This window comes from Prionailurus viverrinus, chromosome D1, assembly GCF_022837055.1.
Source record: "Prionailurus viverrinus isolate Anna chromosome D1, UM_Priviv_1.0, whole genome shotgun sequence".
NCBI lineage: Eukaryota > Metazoa > Chordata > Mammalia > Carnivora > Felidae > Prionailurus > Prionailurus viverrinus.
The window spans coordinates 109,906,745-109,929,433 of NC_062570.1; the positions used below are offsets into that span (position 1 = coordinate 109,906,745).

Sequence of the window (22,689 nt, forward strand, 5' to 3'; positions counted from 1 at the left end):
GGCACAAGGCTGAAGAATTATTAAATACTTAAATGCTTGACTCAAGGTTTTAAGATAGAAGAGTTTAATGAAAAAAATAAATAAGCATATTGTATGAATGATCTGAGTGTGAACAATACCAGGGACTAGAAATTATCACCAGAAAAAATAGGAACCAGATACTTTTGTGGGGGGGAGGTCTGAATGTACATAAGGAATTTGATTTAATCAAAATGGTTAATTTCAAGTCGTTTAAGTCATGTGGGTCCAACTTGTAATTGTCTATTTTCACAAAAAAAATATATTTCCCGGGTTGTGGCCTATGTAACTTTGGCTTTGGGAAGCTGAGGAACCAAAGAAAAAACTTTGTGATCATGATTTCATCCTTATGAGCTTTTTCTTCTGTATATGGACACATCTAACAACATCTATCGTTAAAATCTATGCCATAGACAGGATTATTTCACATATAGCTGATTGTATTTCTCAAAGCAAACATCTCCAAGAATATCACGTATGGAAAGCTATACAAATACGTAGATGGACAGGCAAAAAAAAGACACAGCCTGCTTAAGTGCCAGAGAGTTTGTGCGGAGCTAGAAAGAAAACAGAAATCCACGTGGGTCAGAGGTATGGGGTTAATTTCTCTTGCTGAGGCTCAGGTTTCCCCTCGATGGGTCTTTAATGGTTCACCTAAGTTCAAGTAGAGGAGCGTCTTTCTTCTTTGTTAACCAAACATGCCCAGGTACAGCTGCTTCTCCTTCTGATGGTAGCTACTGAGTTCCGACTGAGTTAGCTGGAGGTACCGCCGGACATTGGCGTCTTAGAATAGGGCAAAGGAGGCAATTAGAGACACAGTTAGAACGTGATCACACCTTGTGGTAGGAAAGGATTGTTCACACACTTCTTTCCCCGCCACAACTTCTGACTTTTATAGAGTCAGATATTTTTTAGGCGTGGATAAAAATAATAAACAAGTCCCTTTAAAACGTTCAAAACAAACATACTGATTATGAATACTTAGGGGAAAATACCAAGTTATTGTCACTGGTTTATGCAAGTTAGCATTTTTACCCCCCACTTTAGGGATGAGGTTATTTTACAAAAATAGATCAGAGATAACCGCAAAGGACATTCCAAATAAACGATAAAAACCAGCACTATTATTTTGAATCAAGACTCCAATCTTTCAAAGGACTTCCTATAGAAAGTGGGTTTGAGGAGAACCAGATTTCTGAATCTGGAATCATTTGAGCTTACTTATTACTGATTCTGTAAGTATCAGAATAAATATATTCTCTGGGAAAATAAGTTTGTTCCTATCTATAAAACATGCAGAGTATTTTTTACTCTCCAAAGTCCAGGAATCTTCCTGTGAAGAAATACACATAAGCATGGGTATATGACTTTAAATGCTATTTTGGCCCTTCTTCGATGTGACCTCTTCTCTATCTTTAGTTGCGGGGTTTGTTCTGCCAGGCCTCAGGTTGATTTCTGGGGTATTAAGGATGATTTGATAGTTCTCTAGCTGCATTCGTGGGACGAGGCGAGCCTAGGGTCGTCCTACCCTGCTGCCATCTCCCCAACCCCACACATACTTCTGATTTTAAAGATCTTTCTAAGATCTGAATAGATCACAACTATTCTTTGCAACAGTCAATCTCATTCATTAATACCACTTTGAATTAAAAAAAAAAAAATCTCTGTCCAGGGAGAAAAATCTCTGTACAGTCAGGGCTGGCTGGTTCTTAATCTGATAATGAAAAAGAGCTTGAGGAAACAGTTATTGTTACAGCAGAGCCTCTAAAATACTCTACATGGGTGCAGTTCATCTATGTACTTGAAGGTAAGAGACACGAACAAATGCCTCATGTTTTATGTCTTTATTAATTCACAGTGGCTTTCCCATTCATTTGTTTCATTTTGATTTTAAAGATTTTAAAGGTTTTATTTTTAAGTAATCTCTACACCCACCATGGGGGCTCGAAACCCACATCCCTGAGATCAAGAGTCACCTGCTCCACCGACTGAGCTAGCCAGGTGTCTCCCCCTCCCCCAATCATTTAGAGAATTTTTGCTGCATCGTTACCCTGGGGGACCCTCTACCTCTAGCATCTAGTAGCCACTCTGAGCCAGAATGCAAAATGGGAGATCATTTTCAGTGCTGAACCACCAACACAGGAGTGAGTCTGTTATCCGCTTCGCGGTATCTCTGCCTTGGAAACAAGTACCAAGTCTCAAATTCTCTCTAGGTAGGCCTGCCCCTTTTCTGGGTCATACCTGGGCTTAGCGGAGCTAAAAGAATAAAATCATAGCTAAAGCAAAGGCCAGACCCAGCTGGGGAACTGGCAGAAAGGAGGATCAGCAAGTATATTGATTGGAATACAGATCCTATTTCAGTTACAATCTCGGAACAGAAACTTGAAAAACAATACTTTACAATCTCTTTCACCGGGGGAAGGAAGGGAGATGGTGTGTATGCCTGTTGAAGCATAATACTTCTGGAGGGTGTATAATGTTGCTTTCTTGTGGAGGCAAGAATACAGGAATAGAAGAAGGCCAGTTTCTCAAACACCTCTTCAGACTTTTTGAATTTTGAACTATATGAATATATTATTACCTAGTCGAAAAAATTTCAAGGGGCGCCTGGGTGGCTCAGTCAGTTAAGCACCCGGCTCTTGATTTTGGCTCAGGTCATCATCTCACAGTTCATGAGATCGAGCCCCGCATCGAGCTCTGCGCTAACAGCGTGGAGCCCGCTTGGGATTCTCCTTCTCCTTCCCCCTCTCTCTGCCCTGTACCCTGTTCGTGTGCATGCATGTGCTCGCTCGCTCTCTCACAAAATAAATAAACTTTTTAAAAATTCAGTAAATTGAAAAAAGTAAAATAAATCCCCCCTTCCACCGACACCACCTCAGCAAGACAATTTCCTTTGTCCTTACCGCTTTGGTCCCCTTCTCTCTCACCTTTTGGCTGCCTGTTGACAGCAGCCAGGAGGTAGTGCTGAGCCTGGTCATAGTCCTGCAGATGAAAAAAGGCCACTCCAGCCCGATACAAGGCCTTGGCATTATCAGGCTGTCGTTCCAGGACTTTCTGACTGTATTCTTTCACTCGTTCGTAGTTTACTGGCTCCATCTGAAGGAGACAGGCTAACAGGCCAAATGAAAAGAAGACAGAAGAGCAAAGAGGGACTTATTACATGAAGTTCTAGTGGCCAACTCAAGGCTGCATCAAACAGAGGACGATACCAACAACATTCACTCACCCAACTAATACATCCAAAGGTCTACCATGTGCCAGACTTTCTTCTAGGCACTGGGGATGCAACAGTGAACAAAAGCTTTACATGCCATCTAATCAACTTTAGTATCTACTGAACGCTTATTATGTGCCTACTGGTGGGTTAGGCCCAGCTATAAAACTGACAGGAACATACTTGAAAATTTGTTTAAAATTCTTCTTCTCTGCTTCTCTTTCTACCCAAGGCTCTCCATCTTGAGCCCCCCATCTAACCACAATCATCACACTGCAGCTTTACAAACAACAATGGCTGCCATCAATTGTGTGAGGAAATAGCAGCACGGTGCTTTGTGCTTTATCTCATTTAATCTTCTCATCCACGCTACGAAATTGGTTAAGTGTTACTATCTCCATTTAGTGGACAAAGAAATCAAGGCTCAGAGACGTAAAGGAACTTATCGAAGATCCTACAGCTTCTGGGTGGAATAAGAAATTTGAACCAAGGACTCTCTAATTCCCAAATCGTCATTTTTAAAAAATTTTTTATATGTTTTTATTTATTTTTGAGACAGAGAGAGACAGAGCATGAGCAGGGGAGGGGCAGAGAGAGAGGGAGACACAGAATCCGAAGCAGGCTCCAGGCTCTGAGCTGTCAGCACAGAGCCTAACGCAGGGCGCGAACCCACAGACTGCAAGATCATGACCTGAGCCGAAGTCAGACGCCCAACCGACTGAGCCACCTAGGCGTCCCCATCATTAAAAATGATGATATATTACTTCACTATTCCCTTGGATTACATAATGGGACTTTGAAATCCAAATCTGTTTAGGAGACAATGCTCAGCCTTCCTATAATTAAGAAGGGAAACGTGCTCCCTATTTCATGACTGTAGGAATTAAACATAGCATCATTTAATCACGGTGCTGAGAAGAAAGGAGAATCAGGGCTTCCGAGGACATTAAAGGGCCTGGGCTTCTGTCTGCATCCCTTCTACAACATCCCCACCAAGTGGTCATATGGTTTATACTCAACTAACCCATTACTGTAGCTTCATTCATTATCTGACAACTGGTTCTGCAGCACCGACCACAGGCTAGGGAGAGCTAGGAGCAATGGGTAAGAGGAACAAGACAGACTTCTTGATGAGTAAACACCACTCGAATCCTAGTCCCCAAGTAGAAGGAGTACACAATAAACAAATGGATTTTCTAAATTGCTTTGAAAAAAAAAAAAAAAAAAAACCCAAAAAACAAAAAAACAGAACTGTATTGGGATGAAGTGAATGAAGCCAGAGTCACGCTTGATTACAGAAGCCTCTCGAAGAAAGTGACTTTTGACCCAAGATCTGAATGACATGGGTCATTCAAGGGACGGGGCATTCTAGCTGAGAAAGAAGAAATTCTATAAAGCTGGAAGGTAGAAATGTGTTTTGCAAATTCCGTGTATTGGAGGAGCCAGACCATGTCAGGCCCTGAAGGTGAGGGTCAGAGTTTGGGTTTTTTCCCTAAGTCTAATGAAATGCCATTGGAGGATTTTCGGCAGCGAGCCGATCTCATTACCTTATCGGTAAAATGAGGATAATCACAAGTATCTTGTAGAATTTGAAGATGAGAGATATTGTACATAAACTGCCCCACGTGTTACAGGCACTCAATAAGTGAAAATGGCTAATCCAGTAAGTTCTTTATGGAGCATCTCCCAAGCACTCCCAAGTGGACGCTCTGTGGATGGCTAAGCCATAGGCTTTGACTTCAGGTCCACCTGGAGAGTGAAGACACTGGCTGATCACTCTCTTTAATAGGGAACATTCCCATGCCTGTGGCACTCACTGTGCCCATCTGCTTTATTCCTTTCCACAGCACTTGCCATCTTCCGATATAATATGTATGTTACCTTTGTTAATTGTCCATCTCCCTTACTTGAATATATGTTCCAAGAGAGCAGCACTCTTTACCTTATTATACTCCTATATCCTTAGTACCCAATAAGTAATTGAACTTAATGAATTGAAACATTAGCTACCATAATTACTATTGTTACCTGAATCTGAGAGTAGCACTGAACTCACACTGTAAAAAAGCTAGATTTTCACCAACCCACAGCGGAAAACTACTGTAGTAAAAAAAATAAAATAAAAAAATAAATCACTTTTAAACAACCATTACGAAGTATAAAAACTAACCTAATCATTTCCATAGCCTCAGCTGGGGTCATTAGAATGCTTTAATATACACCAAAATAATTTAATTAGCTCCATGATTATTTTGCCTGCCATAGAACAGACCTATACGAAGTCTCCTTTCTTTTAGTAGATCAATCCTAGTGATACAGATTCTGGCATCCATCTCTTCACCCAAGTTCATATGGAGATGGGAGATCCTAGTTATCCAAGAACTGATTTAAAGGAAGGAGAAAAACGAAGAAAAGCTGTCCAAACATCTAATAATGTCTCACACCACCCGCTGGAGCAAATGCCTTCTTTCCTCTATTATAAATATTAAAGAAACAATGCCCTAAACATAAGTTCAGTGTTTTTTCTAGAGCGTGCAAAATTCCCTAAACCTATCAGCATCACCTGGAAATTTGTTAGAAATGCAAATCGGTAGTGCCTCTCCCACTCAGCTCCATTGAATCGGAATCTCTAGGGGTGGGGCTGAGTTAACCAACTCTCCAGGTTAAGTTTGAGAAGCATGGCTCTATAGAAACTCATTTAGAGGCCCATAGGTTGGAAATGTATTTCGATTCATGGCAGAATAAGTACATGACAGCAGAAAAGCACACCCGTGCTTTTCCCTAATGTTCACAGATTTTCATGTGCCTGCCCTGATACTCTACCCACCCTTCAGCCCTGTTCTTACCAGCTAGATTGTTGTAGCAGTCTGTCTGGGTGGTGTGCAGTATGTTCTCTTGTTCGGGTGTGAGGGCCGGGCCCTGAGGTCCTAGATTAGGTATCGGGGAGGGCAGACTTGGATCCAGACCCCGCAGCTGAAGCAGAGCTCGATGGTACCTACTTACAGCATCTCGGTACTTCCCTTCTCGGTAACGTTGGTTCCCTTTCTCCTTGTACAGTTGAGCCTCCTGCAGGCGCTTCTCCATAACTCTTTGTCGCCCAGAGCTCTTGTGGAATTGGGACGCGGAAGAGCAATTGAAGCTCTGGAGATGGGAGCAAAACAACTGATTTAGATAGCCGATTTAAGAAGGCAGGAAATTAGCCTTCTCCAGGACGCCCCCGGGGAATGAGTTTTACTTGTCTCTTCTCTGTAGTAATTTTCAATCTTTAAACGTACAGGACTAATCAGGGAGAGGATGTGGGAACAGCAAAGCCAGAGATTAAGTGATTTCATAAACAGGAGACTCCGGGGTGAAGAGACCCTCCCGAAAAAGGAAGGGCCGGACTAAGGAACTGTGGCAGGCGTGGGAATGCCGGCGGAATTTGCTTCCTCCTTTCTCTTGGACACACCTTCTTGACCCGGAAGTGGAAGGGAATAGGCGGGAACAACTGCTAAAAGAGGTCTACGGGGCTTGCCACCACTCCTGGTCTTTTTTTGCGCGTATTAAATAAACATTTGTTTATGTCGGTATCAGAAGCTGGGGACCGAGCTGAATGTAGTTTGTGCAACCAACTCACAGGCTTAAGCTGGCGCGGCCGCAGAGCAGCTCAGTTACAAGCCCACCAAGCTCCGCGGCCAACCCCTCGCCCTCTGCAAATACCCAAGCACGGAAGTCTCCCCCTCGGCTTCGGTTTACGGGCGGAAGCACTTAGACGGCCGGGACCGACGTCTCGGCAGTTTGGCATCTGAAGGGTCGCGCGCAATGCGCCACACCGTCCAATCAAAAGCGGCCCTGGAAAAATAATCCCGCAGAAGCGACCCCGCCTCTACAGCCCCCTGCAGATCAACCCGGGGCCGGGGGGGGGGGGGTGGGGGGGGCGGCGGGGAAATCTCCCGTCAGTTTCGCCAATTGGAAGAATCCGGCCGATCACGGATGACCAATCAGGATTGCAGATGACGATTCAAGTTGGCCAATAAGAAAGCTAAAAGGCGAGGTCCGGGCGTCTGTTGCTGGGTAGATAAGTTAAAGGATTCAGAGAAGAGGGCCGGGGTGGGGGGGAGGGTGTCACTGTATTCCTTAGTTTGAGGAAGCCCTTTGTTTACTAAACAGACAATTGCTAGGCGGCTTTCAAGTCTCTACAGCATTCCTCCTGGGCTTTTTTTTTTTTTTAAACTCTCAAGAAGCTGGGGGACGTATAGGCAGTAGGGAAGAAAGACTAGCAAGCAAGACTTTAGACGACAGCTCGATCGGAAGCCAGACGGGAGTAAGGGTGGTGACGGGGTGGGAGGGGCGTGTAGGAAGGGAGTTTCGGGCGTCTGCGCAGAGCCCATGGCTGGAAGTACGGAAGGCGGGCGCGCACACGCCGCCGTGCTACGAGGCACTTGAGCCGTAGCCAGTCCTTCCCGTCTCCGGCTCCGGTGCGGCTGCGCGGTGGAATCACTGGCGGCGATTGGCCCAGGGGTGAGAGGGGGCGGGAGGTAAGGGGAGGGAAATCGGTCGTCCTCGGCGCGCGCCCGCCCGCGGCAGGGGAACCGAGGGGGCAGGAAGGAAAGCTGTTGCCCGCTGCGTTGTTTTGGGCTCAGTGAGCCGAAAGGGGGAGGGGAGGAGAGGGAGAAACAAACACTACGTAGCGGAGGCTGCGCGCGGCCTTCGTGCCTGCGTGCGTACGTGCGTGCGCTCGCTCGCGCGGGCTCAGTGCTGGCGCGTGAGGCGGAGGCGGGCGGCGGCGGCGCCTGCGCGGTCGGGCTCGGTCGACGGTTCGCAGGGGAGGAGGCGGCGGGAGGCGGAGGAGGCGGCGGTGGCGATGGAGGTGAAGCGGCTGAAAGTGACCGAGCTGCGGTCTGAGCTGCAGCGGCGGGGCCTGGACTCGCGCGGCCTCAAGGTGGATCTGGCGCAGCGGCTGCAGGAGGCGCTGGACGCCGAGATGCTCGAAGACGAGGCCGGCGGTGGCGGGGCCGGGCCCGGCGGGGCCTGCAAGGCGGAGCCTCGGCCTGTGGCCGCGTCGGGCGGTGGCCCGGGCGGGGACGAGGAGGAGGACGAAGAAGAGGAGGAGGAGGACGAGGAGGCGCTGCTTGAGGACGAGGACGAAGAGCCACCTCCTGCCCAGGCCTCGGGCCAGGCCGCGCAGCCGCCGCCGGAGCCCCCGGAGGCGGCAGCCATGGAGGCCGCGGCCGAGCCCGATGCTTCCGAGAAGCCGGCAGAGGAGGCCACGGCCGGGTCAGGTGGGGTAAATGGTGGCGAAGAGCAGGGCACCGGCAAGGGGGAGGAAGACGAGCCGGAGGAGCGAAGCGGGGACGAGACACCAGGATCCGAAGCTCCGGGTGACAAGGCCGCAGAGGAACAGGGTGAGGAGCTGGTAGCGGAGCCCGGCTCCAAACTGCCCCGACCCAGCGGTCAGCCATGCACCGCGGGGTCCGTTTCCTTGTTCTCGCTTGCCGGAAAGCGCAAGATTCCCATCGCCTTTTGGTGGGACTCTCTCCCCAGGGGAGGTGGCTTTCATTCTCTACCCACCTTTCTGGAGGGTTTGACTGCCTCTGGCGGCCCCCCTCTCTGCAAGAGGGAGCTTCCTGCCTAACTTGGTTCCTTGGTGGTGGTGGATGGAAGTGAGCGATTTTGCATGCGAACTGCTTGTGAGCTACCTGTGGAGCAGTCTCCCGCCGTATTGGTTATCTTTTCCTAAAGCGGGAATGCGATGAGAAATTGGCTATTGCAGGGACAGCCAGACAGGACTGTTGGAGGCTTTGGCCTTTGGGTTACCTATTGGTATTTCCGCCTTAAAAATATTAAGCAATAGGCTAAGTTCGCCAAAGTCCGCTCCATCACATTACTGGCGCTTGAGCCACACAGTGAATCTGAAAATCTAACCTTGCTCCTGCTTTAGCAGCCTGTGGTTTGAGGGTGTGGAGTTTAATAGTTAACTAGTGAAGGGAAAGTCTTAATCTAGTGCGTTTAGAGTAAGTTAGTTAACACCAGTTGGCTAGATGTTTTACCTTGCTTGAATTCTTATGATTAAGTTTGAATTTTTCCACTGAGTCTGCCGATGGACAAATTTGTGGATTGGCTGTGCACTTAAAGCGTTTTTAAATTCTAGGTCCCTGACTTCCTGAATTGGAACTATTGAGGTGTTGGTGGGTTCACGGAATAACCTCGTGGAAGAGAGTGTGTAGAGTTGCCCAGGGAGTTAGTGACCTTTCTCTCTCTTCTTTTGAAGTGATTGGATGGTTAGACCAAATCTGTAATTATCTGTCAGAGTAGGCAGGAAAACTAGAGGTGCTTCCAAGTCTTGCTGTGTAGTGGGGTGCCTTAATTCTTACAATACATTTTTTTAGGCTGCTATTAGTAATCATGGTATAATTGGAACCCTTTCTAAGACAGTCACATGCAAGTTGCAGATTGTTTGTTCTGTGTCCTGGAACAAAAATCCCATTACATAACTTTTGACTTCGTGTGTATCCCAAATAGAAGATAAAAAAGGTTGAGGGATGAAGGACTGCTTTAAGGAAATTATTGTTAAAAACCTTAATGTTGCAAACTACAAAAGCTTGAAGAAAATTCCAGTTTTTTTCCCTCTTGCAGAGAATGTTGCTAAATATACGACAACACCTTTCTACCCCAAATTATGTGCAGTAAAGATGCAGTATTATTTATGGGTCTCTTGTGACTTAATGGTTTGCTCTTGGCAACCTTCAGTTAAAAAAAAAAAAAAAAATTCCATGATAGAAATACAGCTGTGAATATGCACCTGAGTCTGTTTGCTGTACAAGTAAAAGCTGTGGATGGCTGTGCATTGTAAAGCTGGAAAGGCAAACTCTTTAAAAAAGACACATACGCTCAGGCTTCTGTATCATGAAGCTGTGGGAAAATGTTGGAAAATGTGTATTAAGTGCCTAGTTTACATCCAAACCTGACAATCAAGAGTCAAAATTAAATTAACCTATGAAATTCTTTAAAGACTTAGAGGATTTTTTTAAACGTCGTATTGGTGGGAAAATCTGCAAGTTTGACCTGATTTAAGCAGATAAATTTAGAATGCAAAAATTGTCCAATTTTTATCTACTGCTTGACTAATTAGCCCATAATGTCCATCCTTTTCTTCTCTTTCCTTTTCTTTTCTTTTTTCTTTTTTCTTTTCTTTTCTTTTCTTTTCTTTTCTTTTCTTTTCTTTTCTTTTCTTTTCTTTTCTTTCTTATGAAATAATCAGCCAGTGACAGGAAGATGATCTTTGGAAATAAAACGTTCTGTGGGTGCAGTGGGAAGAACCTGGCTATTCTGATTAGACAGCTACTCAGCCCCTTTAGTTTCTATTGGTTCTGAGCTTATTCTACGCTCCAAGATGAAAACTGATTTTCTTTCCCTCCTTTTTGTAGGAGATGACCAAGATAGTGAAAAGTCAAAACCAGCAGGCTCAGATGGTGAGCGGCGGGGGGTAAAGAGACAGCGGGATGAGAAGGATGAACATGGCCGAGCTTACTATGAATTCCGAGAGGAGGCTTACCACAGCCGGTGAGGGAAACGGTCCCCTTCATTGAAAGGGGTGTCTGCTCTGATTTGTTATCTACCTGATGTTGATTGGAGAGTATGGAAAGAGGGGTGGCTTAAAAATGCAATAGGTTTTTCTAGGTGTAAGTTTCAGATTGAATCCACTCTGAAAGCTCCTGTTGCTCTTTTCTCATTTGCTGATAGAAGCTGTCTGCTGGAATTTTATATTCACTGATAGTTTAAGACTTGATACAGACACCCCTCAAAGAAGAGGGCTTTGGATACACCGTATTTGCTTTTCTCTCATACCTATAGCTCAAAGTCTCCACCACCCCCTGAAGAAGAGGCAAAAGATGAGGAGGAGGATCAAACTCTTGTGAACCTGGACACGTGTATGTATAAGGCAGACAGGTTGGGGTGTTCAACCAACCCAAAGTGATTTTGGAGATTAAAACTTCATGGCCTGCAATTTTTAAGAGATTTAGCAATAGGAGACTTTGTATCCATTCTTGACACCTGGGTAGATTTGCGTTCTGTTGATGATTTTCAAGTGTTGGGCTTTGGAATAAACAGATTGTTTCTTTCTAACAGATACCTCGGATCTCCATTTTCAAGTGAGCAAAGACCGCTATGGAGGGCAGCCGCTTTTCTCAGAGAAGTTCCCCACCCTTTGGTCTGGGGCAAGGAGTACTTATGGTGTGACAAAGGGGAAAGTCTGCTTTGAGGCCAAGGTAGTGTATACAGCTCATTAAGACCATTTGTTTATTAAATTATTTATTAGACTGCTACGTACTGGTTCCTGCCCCCCAGTATTTTATTAATGCAGAAAAGGCACCACACTTGAATGATAACCTTAGCTTCGGCAACCGACAAATTGACCCCCATGGCTTTGGTTTAAGTTCACTGATAGCTGGTATTCTGATGTTGAGTTGTGACAGTTGTTTTCAGTTTATACAAAAGTCTTGTCTTTCCAGCTCAGACTTTGCTGGACTTTCCAGCTCAGACTTTGTTGGTCAGAGTATCTGAGAGTTCCTTTTCTGACTTGGCCAGGTAACCCAGAATCTCCCAATGAAAGAAGGCTGCACAGAGGTTTCTCTGCTTCGAGTTGGATGGTCTGTTGATTTTTCCCGTCCACAGCTTGGTAACGTTCTTTTTAACTGAATCGTTAGTGTTTGCTGCCGTGTCGTTTATTCCGTGGGAAATTTGGGTATAGGTAACTAATTTGCTGTCTGTTCTAGGTGAGGATGAATTCTCTTATGGTTTCGATGGACGAGGACTCAAGGCAGAAAATGGGCAATTTGAGGAATTTGGCCAGAGTTTTGGGGAGAATGATGTCATTGGCTGCTTTGCTGTAAGTGCTCCTAAAAGTTGTGGATTCTTAGCGAGAAGTGAGTAGAGGGCACTGGGAATTCAACTTGCTTCCTAACAGCTGCTGTCTTCTATGCATTTAAAAAAAACTTTTTTTTTTTTAACGTTTACTTAACGTTAAACACAGAGCATGAGCAGGGGAGGGGCTGAGAGATGGAGAGAGACAGAATCTGAAGCAGGCTCCAGACTCTGAGCTGTCAGCACAGAGCCCGATGTGGGGCTCGAACTCAAACCGCGAGATCATGACCTGAGCCGAAGTCAGACGCTTAACCGACTGAGCCACCCAGACACCCCACTCTTCTATGCATTTGATGTATTGTTTGCTTAGTTGTGTTTAGCAGTCTGAGTTTTGTTGTTTTTTTTTTTAAAGGTTAAATTGCAAGATTTAATCAGTCTCAACTCCTGTAAGGTCTTGAATGCTCTTGTTTGTTGTCACTGTAGAATTTTGAGGCTGAAGAAGTAGAACTTTCCTTTTCCAAGAATGGAGAAGACCTAGGTGTGGCATTCCGGATCAACAAGGAATCCCTGGCAGAACGGGCCCTCCTACCCCATGTCCTCTGCAAAAATTGTGTTGTAGAATTAAACTTTGGTCAGAAGGAGGAGCCCTTCTTCCCACCACCGGAAGAGTTTGTATTCATCCATGCTGTGCCTGTCGAGGAGCGTGTGCGCACTGCAGTCCCTCCCAAGACAATAGATCAGTGTGAGGTATGCCAAACGGTGTGCAAAACTTACGCTTTGGAATGGTTGGCTTGAAGACTTTTCTTAAAGCTTCACCTGACTGGGCAGGTGATGATGTTCTTAAATTGGGCTTTATGAACCTGACCCTCACTTAGTTTTCATGGCATTCCTGGTTCTGTTTACTTGTAGGTGATTCTGATGGTTGGACTGCCTGGATCTGGAAAGACCCAGTGGGCACTAAAATACGCAAAAGAAAACCCTGAGAAAAGATACAATGTCCTGGGAGCTGAGACTGTGATCAGTCAAATGAGGGTGAGTTGCTGGGAGAGGTGAGCTGTGGTATTTGCTCTGGAGGTTCCAAGTAAATGCCTCTAACCCTTTCCTGGTGGAGTTGGTCTTAATATATGTTTAGGGCTTTTTTTTTTTTGCTGTGTTGTCAGATTTCTCAAAGCAGATAAAACCTGGAACATATCCAGATCAAGATGGAAATGACTCTTAGGGAGTGGACAGCATGCATTCACAGCATTGAGGAATAGGAATGATATGCTATGAATAGCTATGATAGCTTTGATCGCATTAAAAGAGGTGACATTTACCAGTGACTCTTGGGTTTTAACTTGCTGCTTAACTTCTTGTGTTTCTCTTCACTTCCTCTCAAACTCATCAGATGAAGGGGCTTGAGGAGCCAGAGATGGACCCCAAAAGCAGAGACCTTTTAGTTCAGCAAGCCTCCCAGTGCCTTAGTAAGCTGGTCCAGATTGCTTCCCGGACAAAGAGGAACTTCATTCTTGATCAGGTATTGTTGAAAACATTGACAAGAAACCTGATTTTACAGACGGTCCAAAGATGAAAGATTTGGCATCTATTTAATCTGATAAAATGGCTTACAGTCCAAGCGGGGTGCGTATGTAGAGGGAGACAGAATTAAGGATCAGAAACAGGTTCCCTAAGTATGACCGAGTGGTTGTGTTATATGACTGAGTCATAATGTTTTTGGAATTCAGGGATACTTTTTTATTTGTTTTTACCAGAGAGTATATGGACCAGACTATAAAACACATAATAGAGGCAATGGGAAGAGAGGTGGAGCTTGTGTGGATTCCTGGCTCCACCACTTAACTAGGTTTGTGGCCTTTGACGAGTCTTGGTCTCTGAGTCTCAGTTTTTTTGATGTGCAAAACGGAGTAATACCTGTCATATAGAGTTTGAAGAATTAGAGGAAATTGTGTCTATAAGACCCCTAATTTCTTGCTTCACTTGTAAAGGTTGCTCAGTAAGTGAATATGAGTGGTAATTTTTATTCCTGAAACATCTGTTGTTCTTTCTGTCCCTAGTGTAACGTGTACAACTCTGGCCAACGGCGGAAGCTGTTGCTGTTCAAGACTTTCTGTCGAAAAGTGGTGGTGGTTGTTCCTAATGAGGAAGATTGGAAGAAGAGGCTGGAGTTGAGGAAGGAAGTGGAGGGAGATGATGTGCCTGAGTCTATAATGCTGGAGATGAAAGGTGGGCTAATGTTACACAAATTAGGGAGCCTGTCCTTGGTCAGTGCACACCTTTCCAAGGCCTCTTAGCACTTGGAGCGATTCTCCCCATCTAAAGTGTAAATCTGGCGGCACCTACCTGGCTCAGTCGGTAGAGCATGCATCTCTTGATCTCAGGGTCATGAGTTCGAGTCCCGTGTGGGACATAGGGCTTACCTGAAAAATAAAAGTGTAATCCAAAGAGTAAACTAATGGTAAATTAAGAGTAAATCAAGGAAGCACTTGTAGGTAAATAAATGAGGAGAGTAACTGGAGAAGCAGTAACTCTTTTTTTTTTTAATTTTTTTTTTTTTAATGTTTGTTTATTTTTGACAGAGACAGAGACAGAATGCGAGTGGGTTAGGGGCAGAGAGAGTGGGAGACACAGAAGCAGGCTCCAGGCTCTGAGCTATTAGTACAGAGCCTGACACGGGGCTCAAACTCATGAGCTGTGAGATCATGACCTGAGCCGAAGTCGGACACTCAACCGACTGAGCCACCCAGGCGCCCCAGCAGTAACTCCTTGATTCATTCCAGAGAAGATACAAAAAGTGAGGTAGGGACTGACCACAGGGTGATTAAAACTCAAAGCTGAGGCTTTGTTGATTCCATTATTCATTTAGCAAAAGTTTCAAGGGTGTTCACTGTTTGTTCAGTACTCTTTTAGGCATAGGGGAATAGTGAATTAAATGAAGCTTTGTCTTCAATTAATTTATATCTTAAGGGGGGGGGGGTTTGGAGTGAACAATCTTACCAATATGTCTTGATTTCTAATATCACGTTAGGCTTGTTTGTTTCGGTTTTTGGTGTGTGCCTGAAGTTTTTAATATAATACAAAGCCTTATAGCAGCATTTCCATGAGGCAGAATTAACCATCTTGATTGATCCCACTTCCTGCTGTTCCCTTGTTCCCTCTAGAGTGTGATTTTTTTCCCCCTTTGCTGCCTTTAGCTTCTGTCATCCCACCTGTCTGCTCGGCTACTGGCTCTTTAACTTCTGATAATGCCCAGGCATGGGAGCTAGTTACACATCTAAGAGCTGGATTCTCCAAGTTGACTCAGGATGAACCATGCCAGTCCATAACTAATTCAGGTCCTTGGAGGAATTTAGTTCAGTTTTATAAAACTGAGGGCTGACTGGATTCATCTAAGGGTCAAGAGAGCCCCATAGAGCTGAATTCCACTGAGACTCACCCTCAGAACTTGATGTCTAGAGACTGGCTAATGTGCTGGCCCATCATGCACAAGTGGTAAATGAGGCCGCTTGTACTCTTGTCTCCTGTGCTCTCCTCATATAGATGAGTAAATGCTTTTTGGTTTGGGTCACTTTCTCATGGAGTCTCTCTTAGCATGTTATCTAACCAACACCAAAATTTCCTCAGTTATTTTTAGCCTCTAGCTATCTTCATCTGTCCCGATAAGAAACTTTCACCCAATTCACTGTTAATTTATTATGGATCACTTGAGAACTGGTAAATCTAATTTGTAAGTAGCCCTTTGCTTGGGACTGTTACAGTTCAGAGGAAACTTCTGATAAGCCAGTGGGTATGAACCCAGCACCTTCGTGTGCATAGAAAATCCCGTTCTTCCTACAGCGGGGTTTTCGGGGTGAGATCTTGCATGTGGATGCGCTTTTCAGCTCCCACAAGCTTCTCCCTTCCTCTTGCAGCCAACTTCTCTCTGCCTGAAAAATGCGACTATATGGATGAGGTGACCTACGGGGAGCTGGAGAAGGAGGAAGCTCAGCCCATTGTCACTAAGTACAAGGAGGAGGCAAGGAAGCTGCTGCCCCCCTCCGAGAAGCGGACAAACCGCCGAAACAACCGAAACAAGCGCAACCGGCAGAACCGAAGCCGAGGCCAAGGCTATGGTGAGTCCCGGGGACCTGCCAGGCCCCTGCCTCAGTCTGTTCTTTGTGCTGCGCACGGCAGGAGCCACAAGGAAAGGCTAAGGAAACCAAGCCCAGTCCCAGACAATGAGGAAGTACCTTCTATATTATAGGAGCATATGCTTCCTGTGTCCTTCCCACCCCCCCCCCCCCCCCCCCGCCACCAACCACCTTCTTGCACTTCTTCCATAATCCTTCAGCAAAAGGGAGTTACTTTTCAACAAAAATGTTTGTGTCCTCGAAAAGCGTTTGCGCAAGCTTCCCGTGCAGGTGTTTTTTCATTCTTAAATACAAGCCCCACACTTTACCTCATGCTTCGCTTTTCCAGTATGTCCTCAGGACTTAGGCAGTGAGGTTAGATTCCCAACCCGAATTTTCTTGCTGCTTTTGTCTGTTGGATCAAGCCAGCTGTGTAGACCAGAAAGTGAATGCATTATTCAGTAATTTGGGGGGGGGTTCCAAAGTAAGTTAAGCTAGTAGTAGAATTCACTTCCCTCCTGCATGTCTATCTAGTTTGTCAGTTAACCCCACAGTGTGCATTCACTTGACCTTAAAAATGTGTGTGTGTGTGTGTGTGTGTGTGTGTGTGTGTGTGTGTGTGTGTAAGTCAACAAAGCTTCTGAGTGTCTGCCGTGTGCCAGGCACTGGGAATACCAGGTTTCTGCCCTAAGGAGCTTGTTATTTAGACTTTGTTTTTCATTCGCATAAAATAATGGGTCTGGGGTACAGGATAGCTGGGGTCCCTTCCAAGACTGAAAGTCCGTGATTCTACGAATGGCAGTTTTTACTCCTGTTTCTAACTCTGCCATGTATCCTTTTGCCATCTTAAATGTTTTGCAGGAATTGGGCAGGTTCCAAAGCAAGGTGGCTTGGTTTTCTTGTGTCTCTATTTCTCTGCCCACCCCCCCCCCCTTCAGATTCTTTAGAAAGCTCCTGGCTGGTGCCTTAATTACCACTGTGTGAGCCTGACAGAAACAGGCTTCCTATTCCCCCAGAATTGCCTTTGGCTCCGACTTTTTGATTTCCACTCAGACGTGGAGCCAGGACCCCATGCCAGCTGTGTGAGCGCGCTCTCCATTTCTCTTCCAGTGGGCGGGCAGCGCCGAGGCTACGACAACCGGGCCTACGGGCAGCAGTACTGGGGGCAGTCTGGAAACAGAGGGGTGAGTGCAGCTCTCCTTCTGCTCCTCCCTCTGGGTTGTGATGGCCATTCCTACTGGCTTGGGGGAGCAGAGTGGTTTGGGCTGTTTTCTCAGGGCTTAGGGTTTTGCCCATTTAATGTGTTCCTCTGGAAGAATTTATTCTGGGAAGATTAAGCCTGTTGATAATGTCAAGCTCTGATGTGTGTCTCACTCAAAACGGGATGGCAGTGGATCCTGACGCCCAAAGCCCACCAGTCTTCACTTCTCCTTTCTCAGGGTTACCGTAATTTCTACGATCGATACAGGGGAGACTATGATCGATTCTACGGGCGGGATTATGAGTACAACAGATACAGAGACTATTACAGACAGTACAATCGGGATGTGAGTATCCTCTGGGGATGGGGGCGGGGGTGGCAGGACTAGAGGAATGAGTGTCCTGCCTCTCCGTGCTTGGCCAGCTGTGGCTCTGAGTGATGGGGTTTCCCCTCTCTTCTAGTGGCAGAATTACTACTACCACCCCCAGGACAGAGACCGATACTACAGGAACTACTACGGTTACCAAGGGTATCGGTGAAGCCCCTGTCATGCTCGCCTGTCAGCCATGAAGCTGAATCTCTAGGGGTGCCAGGCACCCCCCCAAAACACAACCAAGGAAAACAGGGGCTGTTCGGGTGGGGCTGAGCTGCCGGGGAGGGGCGGTGGGGGGGAGGGTGCGCAAGCAGGGGCAGGGGAGGGGGGAGGTGGAAACGACAAAACTGTACATTTTTTTTAAAAGTTTGTTGAAAAGAATATTGTCTTATTCTATAAAACATTTCAAACCTAGTTAGATATTTGTAATCAAAAAACATTTGTGCAGAAAGCGGCACTTAGGGCTGCCTGTCCTGTATCCTGCGGTTGGACAGGAAAAGAACTAAAAATGTCACCCTTCTGACATTCTAAGGCAGCTGGACTGGCAGCCAAGGAAGGGAGAGCGGAGGAGGTGGTGCGGAGAGGGCGGGGACGCCCATGAGGGCGCTCTCCCCGGAGCAGGCAGGAGTGGGGACAGAGGGAGCACTTGTGACCGGGGCAGTGAAAATAAACGATTGGCTCTTCTCAATCACTTGCACCAACTAACCGTTTGTATTTTCTTTACTGACCTTTCCCTCTTGGGATATCCGGTCTGGTGGGCTGGGAGGCCAAAGCGTCCCTGTCTCCCCTTTCCCGTGCCTCGTGCTGTTTGGCTGAGGCTTGGAAGACCGACCACCCATCGGGCGGCTCCGTTCTGGAGGCTTCCCAGGCCAAGGAGGCACGGGGACCGTTCGTGATTGCAGGGCAGAATAGCCGGCGCCCTCCATGTACCCGTTAATGAGTTTCCATAGACTCCTGGGGGAGAAGGGCATCGAAGCCCTCAGCCTGAAGATTGTGACTTGCCAGTCTCTACTCTGTCTTCCAAACTTGAGACAGGCGGGAAGTCCCTGAAATCATCTCTGTTAGAGCATCTGTCCTCTTATAGTGCGAGAGAAGGAGCGTTTCTCAGGGTTTCAGCTCACACAGAAACGAAGCAGGATTCTTTTCACTGCAGCAGGAGATGTATATAGGTGAATCCTGTGGTGTGGGCTACCAGGCCCAGGTGCTGAGAATAGCAACTATTTTATACAGTGTGGAGGGCATGAGCCCTACTGGTTTTTTTGATACACAGGTAGAGAGTGAATAGGAAAGGGGAGGGCGGGGGGCGGGGGGGCGGGGTGGGGGGGTGGGAGGCAGCTCGGAGTGGGGCTGCTGAACTTGGGGAAGAGCGAGAATGTGAGTGCGTGTAATGTGTGCATGAGAGGGAGCGCCCCCTCCCAGCATCTTGAAACAGGATTTGTCTGGGGGTGCTGTCCCTGCATGTCCCCACAGAGGCCTCTCGCCGAGAGACTTCTGTTGGGATAGTGTTTGTTTGTAACTTTACCAACCCCCTCCCAGTTCTTGATGAACAGCTTCAGGTTGCTGGGCTCGAGAATATGGGTGGGACATGAGAATGCTCTTTCGACATTCAGCTTCAGTTTTCATTCATCTTCCTGCTCAGCATTCTGTCAGCCTAGAACTTACTCTGCACACACCATGTATTGCAGCACTTGCTAGTGAGGGAAGACCCAGGGTAGCGTTGTGTTACTTACCAGACGATGTGTCCATTTCCTCCCCTGGGCAGTTCTCTGCCGAAAATTCTGTGCTGAGATTTGACCTTTCCCTCCCTCCACTGATACCTCCATGCAGCCCTTCCCTAGGCAGGCAGGCCCACATCTGGTCCTCTGGTCACCCCCTGCCCGATACATCCTTCTGCCCTACAAGTACCTCTGACCCTGAGGCTGGAAGAGGGGTGCTGGCACGAAGGAAGTTTGCTTGCTCCTAACAATGTCCTTTCTCTTGGCGCCTGCTTCCTTGTGGTGCCATCATGGATCTGTGTGAGGCAGTGAGTGAAGTGATTGCATGAACCTTTCTGTAACCCGCTCACTTTTTATCATTAAGGGAGTTTGAGAGAGCTTTGCTCGTAGTGTCAAGGCAAGGAGGCAAAAACTGGAGCCCAAAGAAATTCCCTTAGGGCCAGATTATGTCACAACAGTAAGTTGAATTTTGAGGCAGAAGTTGCCATCCCTTTTCAAATGTTCAGTCCTCCAGCGAATAGTATCTTTTTAGAGTCACATGGTTTGGGGGTGCTAGGCCCTCAGGGCCGGGGTGGGGGGCAAAGAGCTTAAGCCGATTGGGGGGGTTGGGGGAGTCAGGGGAAGGTACTTGCTGTTAATTTTTGACACCAGAGAGTCATCTTTAAAAAAAAAAACAAAAACGCTGTTTTTCTGATGGATGGAGAGTGAAACTGCCACATCCTTGTTGGTTTAGCCCAAGAAATCCCTTGCAGCAACTGTAGTTGTCTGGGTTTTGTTTCTGTCTTTTTATTGTGGAAAAAAAAAAAAAAATGTTACGGGGAAAATGTGGATTTACCAAGAGGGATCCCTAGCCTTGTTTTCCTTAGAAGACTTGTTTAGTGTTTTATCAGACGTCTTTTGTAGTTGTTGTAGATGGAAATGCTTGTGAGAAAAACAAACACCACATGGAGCCTGTAAATGTTTTTGCACAACCTGTAAAGCATTCTTGGAAGTGGCCAGTAAAAAAGGGTTTTACCGTTTAAAAAAAAATGTAACTGTGTCATTGTTTACATCTGTAACTTTTTCCTCCCCTGTTCTCATTACATCCTGGCAAAAATGTAGGCACCGTAGCTTCCAGTTTTAGAATAAATAACCATTTGGATTGAATTCACCCTATCTCCTGTGGCTGCACTGACTGGGGGTGGAGTGTGTCATGGGGGGAGTGGATTGACCAATTTCTGGTGCTGCTTCCTCAAGTTGTACTGGGTCCAACCAAGGCTGGCTTTCCTCTTGCGTGGCTCTTACTCCCTTCTGATTGTACTATTCACTTGATGATTGTTAGCCTCCTTAGTGCCTGCTTCTGAGCGCCTGGGCCACTGGAATAGAAGAAAATACATGATAAATCATGATCCATTTGGCCTGTACTAAAACCACTCAAATGCTTAAGGTTCAAGGTAAAGCCAGTTCCGTTTGGGAGCCAAGTAAGTTTATTAATGATTAGTTGCCACTTAGGAGGAAAAGCCTTCCTATACCATGGAAGATGTCAGGGCTTATTTTGGGGAATAAGAATGTCACTTGAATTAACAAAAGCACCACTGCATTACTAGCACTAACTGATCCTAATTGTAATTCTAATACATGTTCAAGGACTCATTAAGGCTGAGATGCCTACAGGCTCACAACCCCAGTTTGGAAATGGTTGTGCTGTAACAGATATAGGTCCTGCTCTGTCTCCTCCCTCTGTACGAGACAGATGTTCAGACCCCAGGGACCTACAGCTGTGTATATATAAAGGCTATCCTTGATTTCAGTGTTAGAGCTAATTAGTAAGTTTTAGTGGTTAATTATAGTTAACGTCTGGTCTCTGGTAACCTCTTAAACCCCCTTTTTCCCCAGCTAGGGCTACAGCCATCACCCCCAATCTGAGGAGTATGAAAGTTGTGCAGAAAAATTAAGCAGAGGCTTAAAACAACACACACACAACTCCTATCAAGACTACCTTTATTGAGCACTTCTTTTTACCAATTCTGAACTTATGTGGAAATTTTCACTTACTCTTCTGGAGTTTGCCCAACACTTTGGTGCAGTAGAAAAAGAGCAAGGTTCTTCTTACTGACTGCTCTGCATTGCTTGCTACTTAAGCATATATAGTACAATCATTCATTAAATATTTGAGTGCCAGCTATGTGCCAGACACTTTCAGGATGCAGGGATTAAAATAGACTTGATCCTTTCAGGAGTTTCCATGAAACACCCAAGAAGAAACTAAAGCGGACTCCTGAACAGAATGAGGGTAGGGTCCCCACTGTAGGATGAGGTAATGAATTAGATTACCTCCAGGGCCTGTTAGGGCTCAGAAATTCAGCAGCAGCTGGAAAGCTGCTGTTCCTGAAGGTGCCCCAAGTTCATCGGGTGCCCCTGGACCTGTGGATACATCCGTAGGAGACTAAGTTCGGTTCCTGGTAGAATGCCCTTTATTCCCTTGGTTTCCTCTCTGCATTCCTGTATGCTTACTGTCTTACTGCGTGAAGGAAGTGGGGGTGTGGGGAAGCTGGGGGTGATGGCTATCCCCAAAACAGGTCACCCTTCTGTTACTTTAGGGTGGCTCCTCCCTTCGGCACTCCCCACCCCACGCCCGGAAAGTATATTCCAGCAAGAAACATGACCTAGGCTTCCTACGGTTAGGATGTATTCCTGAATTTGGGGGATGTTGATAGTGCATAAGAAGCAGACACCCTCGGACTGTTACCTTACCTGCCTTGGCCCTGGTCCCACCTCCATATGTTCGCCCTTGGAAGGAAAAGGCTTTTTTCTAGAAGAGCATTCTGGGCTTCTAAACCTCCGCCAAGTTTGAATCTGGGAGGCGCTCGTGAGACCTTAAGCCTTAGTTTTGGCATCTGGCCAGACAGCATGCTGGGACCACTACGAAGGCTGGTAGGCACACGAGGGGCGGGGACGTTGTTTCTGGCGGATGTGACCGAATGGGTCTGAGAGGGAAAGGGGAATATAGTAAGCTCTACCAGGAAGCCCAAATTGAAACAGTTTCAGGCTTATCCAGCTCCTAGGGACACCAGGAGGCAACCAAGGAAGGGCGCCTGAGAGGAACGGCGCCGGGCATTGACCTCACACTTCTGTTTCCACTCCAAAGACATCCTCTGCTTGGCAAGCAGTAGAAACGAGATTCCCTCGCAAGATCCACGCTCCCAGCGCCTGCTACGCTGTGCTTGCCGGGGTCCCCT

The 22,689-nt window shown here is 46.5% G+C and overlaps 2 protein-coding genes across 9 annotated transcripts; one reads left to right on the top strand and one right to left on the bottom strand.

Annotated features, from left to right (window-relative positions):
* Positions 1 to 437: 437 nt before the first annotated feature.
* On the bottom strand, positions 438 to 7,099 carry TTC9C (tetratricopeptide repeat domain 9C). Of its 7 annotated transcripts, none has more exons than XM_047878039.1 (4): positions 6,932 to 7,099; positions 6,236 to 6,373; positions 2,946 to 3,128; positions 438 to 801 (listed from the first exon to the last, which is right to left on the bottom strand). In XM_047878039.1, exons 1-4 carry the CDS (start codon positions 7,014 to 7,016, stop codon positions 707 to 709), a joined length of 501 nt encoding a protein of 166 aa, XP_047733995.1. In that variant the 5' UTR covers positions 7,017 to 7,099; the 3' UTR covers positions 438 to 706. The 7 variants fall into 7 exon arrangements, with proteins under 7 accessions (XP_047733995.1, XP_047733993.1, XP_047733992.1 ...); XM_047878037.1 differs by having other exon boundaries at positions 6,079 to 6,373; positions 6,932 to 7,050; XM_047878036.1 differs by having other exon boundaries at positions 6,079 to 6,373; positions 6,849 to 6,978.
* Positions 7,100 to 7,870: 771 nt separating this feature from the next.
* HNRNPUL2 (heterogeneous nuclear ribonucleoprotein U like 2) lies at positions 7,871 to 18,461 on the top strand. Of its 2 annotated transcripts, XM_047878032.1 has the most exons (14): positions 7,874 to 8,616; positions 10,639 to 10,774; positions 11,066 to 11,142; positions 11,342 to 11,481; positions 11,801 to 11,891; positions 11,989 to 12,101; positions 12,560 to 12,823; positions 12,986 to 13,108; positions 13,464 to 13,592; positions 14,131 to 14,299; positions 15,985 to 16,185; positions 17,293 to 17,366; positions 17,622 to 17,729; positions 17,845 to 18,461. In XM_047878032.1, the coding sequence occupies exons 1-14, from the start codon at positions 8,076 to 8,078 to the stop codon at positions 17,920 to 17,922; spliced, it is 2,244 nt and encodes a 747-aa protein (XP_047733988.1). In that variant the 5' UTR covers positions 7,874 to 8,075; the 3' UTR covers positions 17,923 to 18,461. The 2 variants fall into 2 exon arrangements, 1 of the variants encoding a protein (XP_047733988.1); XR_007156288.1 differs by lacking the exon at positions 17,293 to 17,366 and having other exon boundaries at positions 7,871 to 8,616; positions 17,845 to 17,886.
* The last annotated feature ends 4,228 nt before the right edge of the window (positions 18,462 to 22,689 follow it).

What these genes read in the sequence shown, in the direction of transcription:
- TTC9C (XM_047878033.1), bottom strand. Translation starts at nt 6,564, where the DNA reads ATGAAATCACTTAATCTCTGGCTTTGCTGTTCCCACATCCTCTCCCTG. An exon ending in TCCTCTCCCTGATTAGTCCT is followed by an intron (nt 6,374 to 6,507) that starts GTACGTTTAAAG and finishes TCCCATCTCCAG; the next exon opens with AGCTTCAATTGCTCTTCCGC. An exon ending in TGTCAACAGGCAGCCAAAAG is followed by an intron (nt 802 to 2,945) that starts GTGAGAGAGAAG and finishes CCCTATTCTAAG; the next exon opens with ACGCCAATGTCCGGCGGTAC.
- HNRNPUL2 (XM_047878032.1), top strand. Translation starts at nt 8,076, where the DNA reads ATGGAGGTGAAGCGGCTGAAAGTGACCGAGCTGCGGTCTGAGCTGCAG. An exon ending in GAGGAGGCTTACCACAGCCG is followed by an intron (nt 10,775 to 11,065) that starts GTGAGGGAAACG and finishes TCATACCTATAG; the next exon opens with CTCAAAGTCTCCACCACCCC. An exon ending in AAGCCGAGGCCAAGGCTATG is followed by an intron (nt 16,186 to 17,292) that starts GTGAGTCCCGGG and finishes TTTCTCTTCCAG; the next exon opens with TGGGCGGGCAGCGCCGAGGC.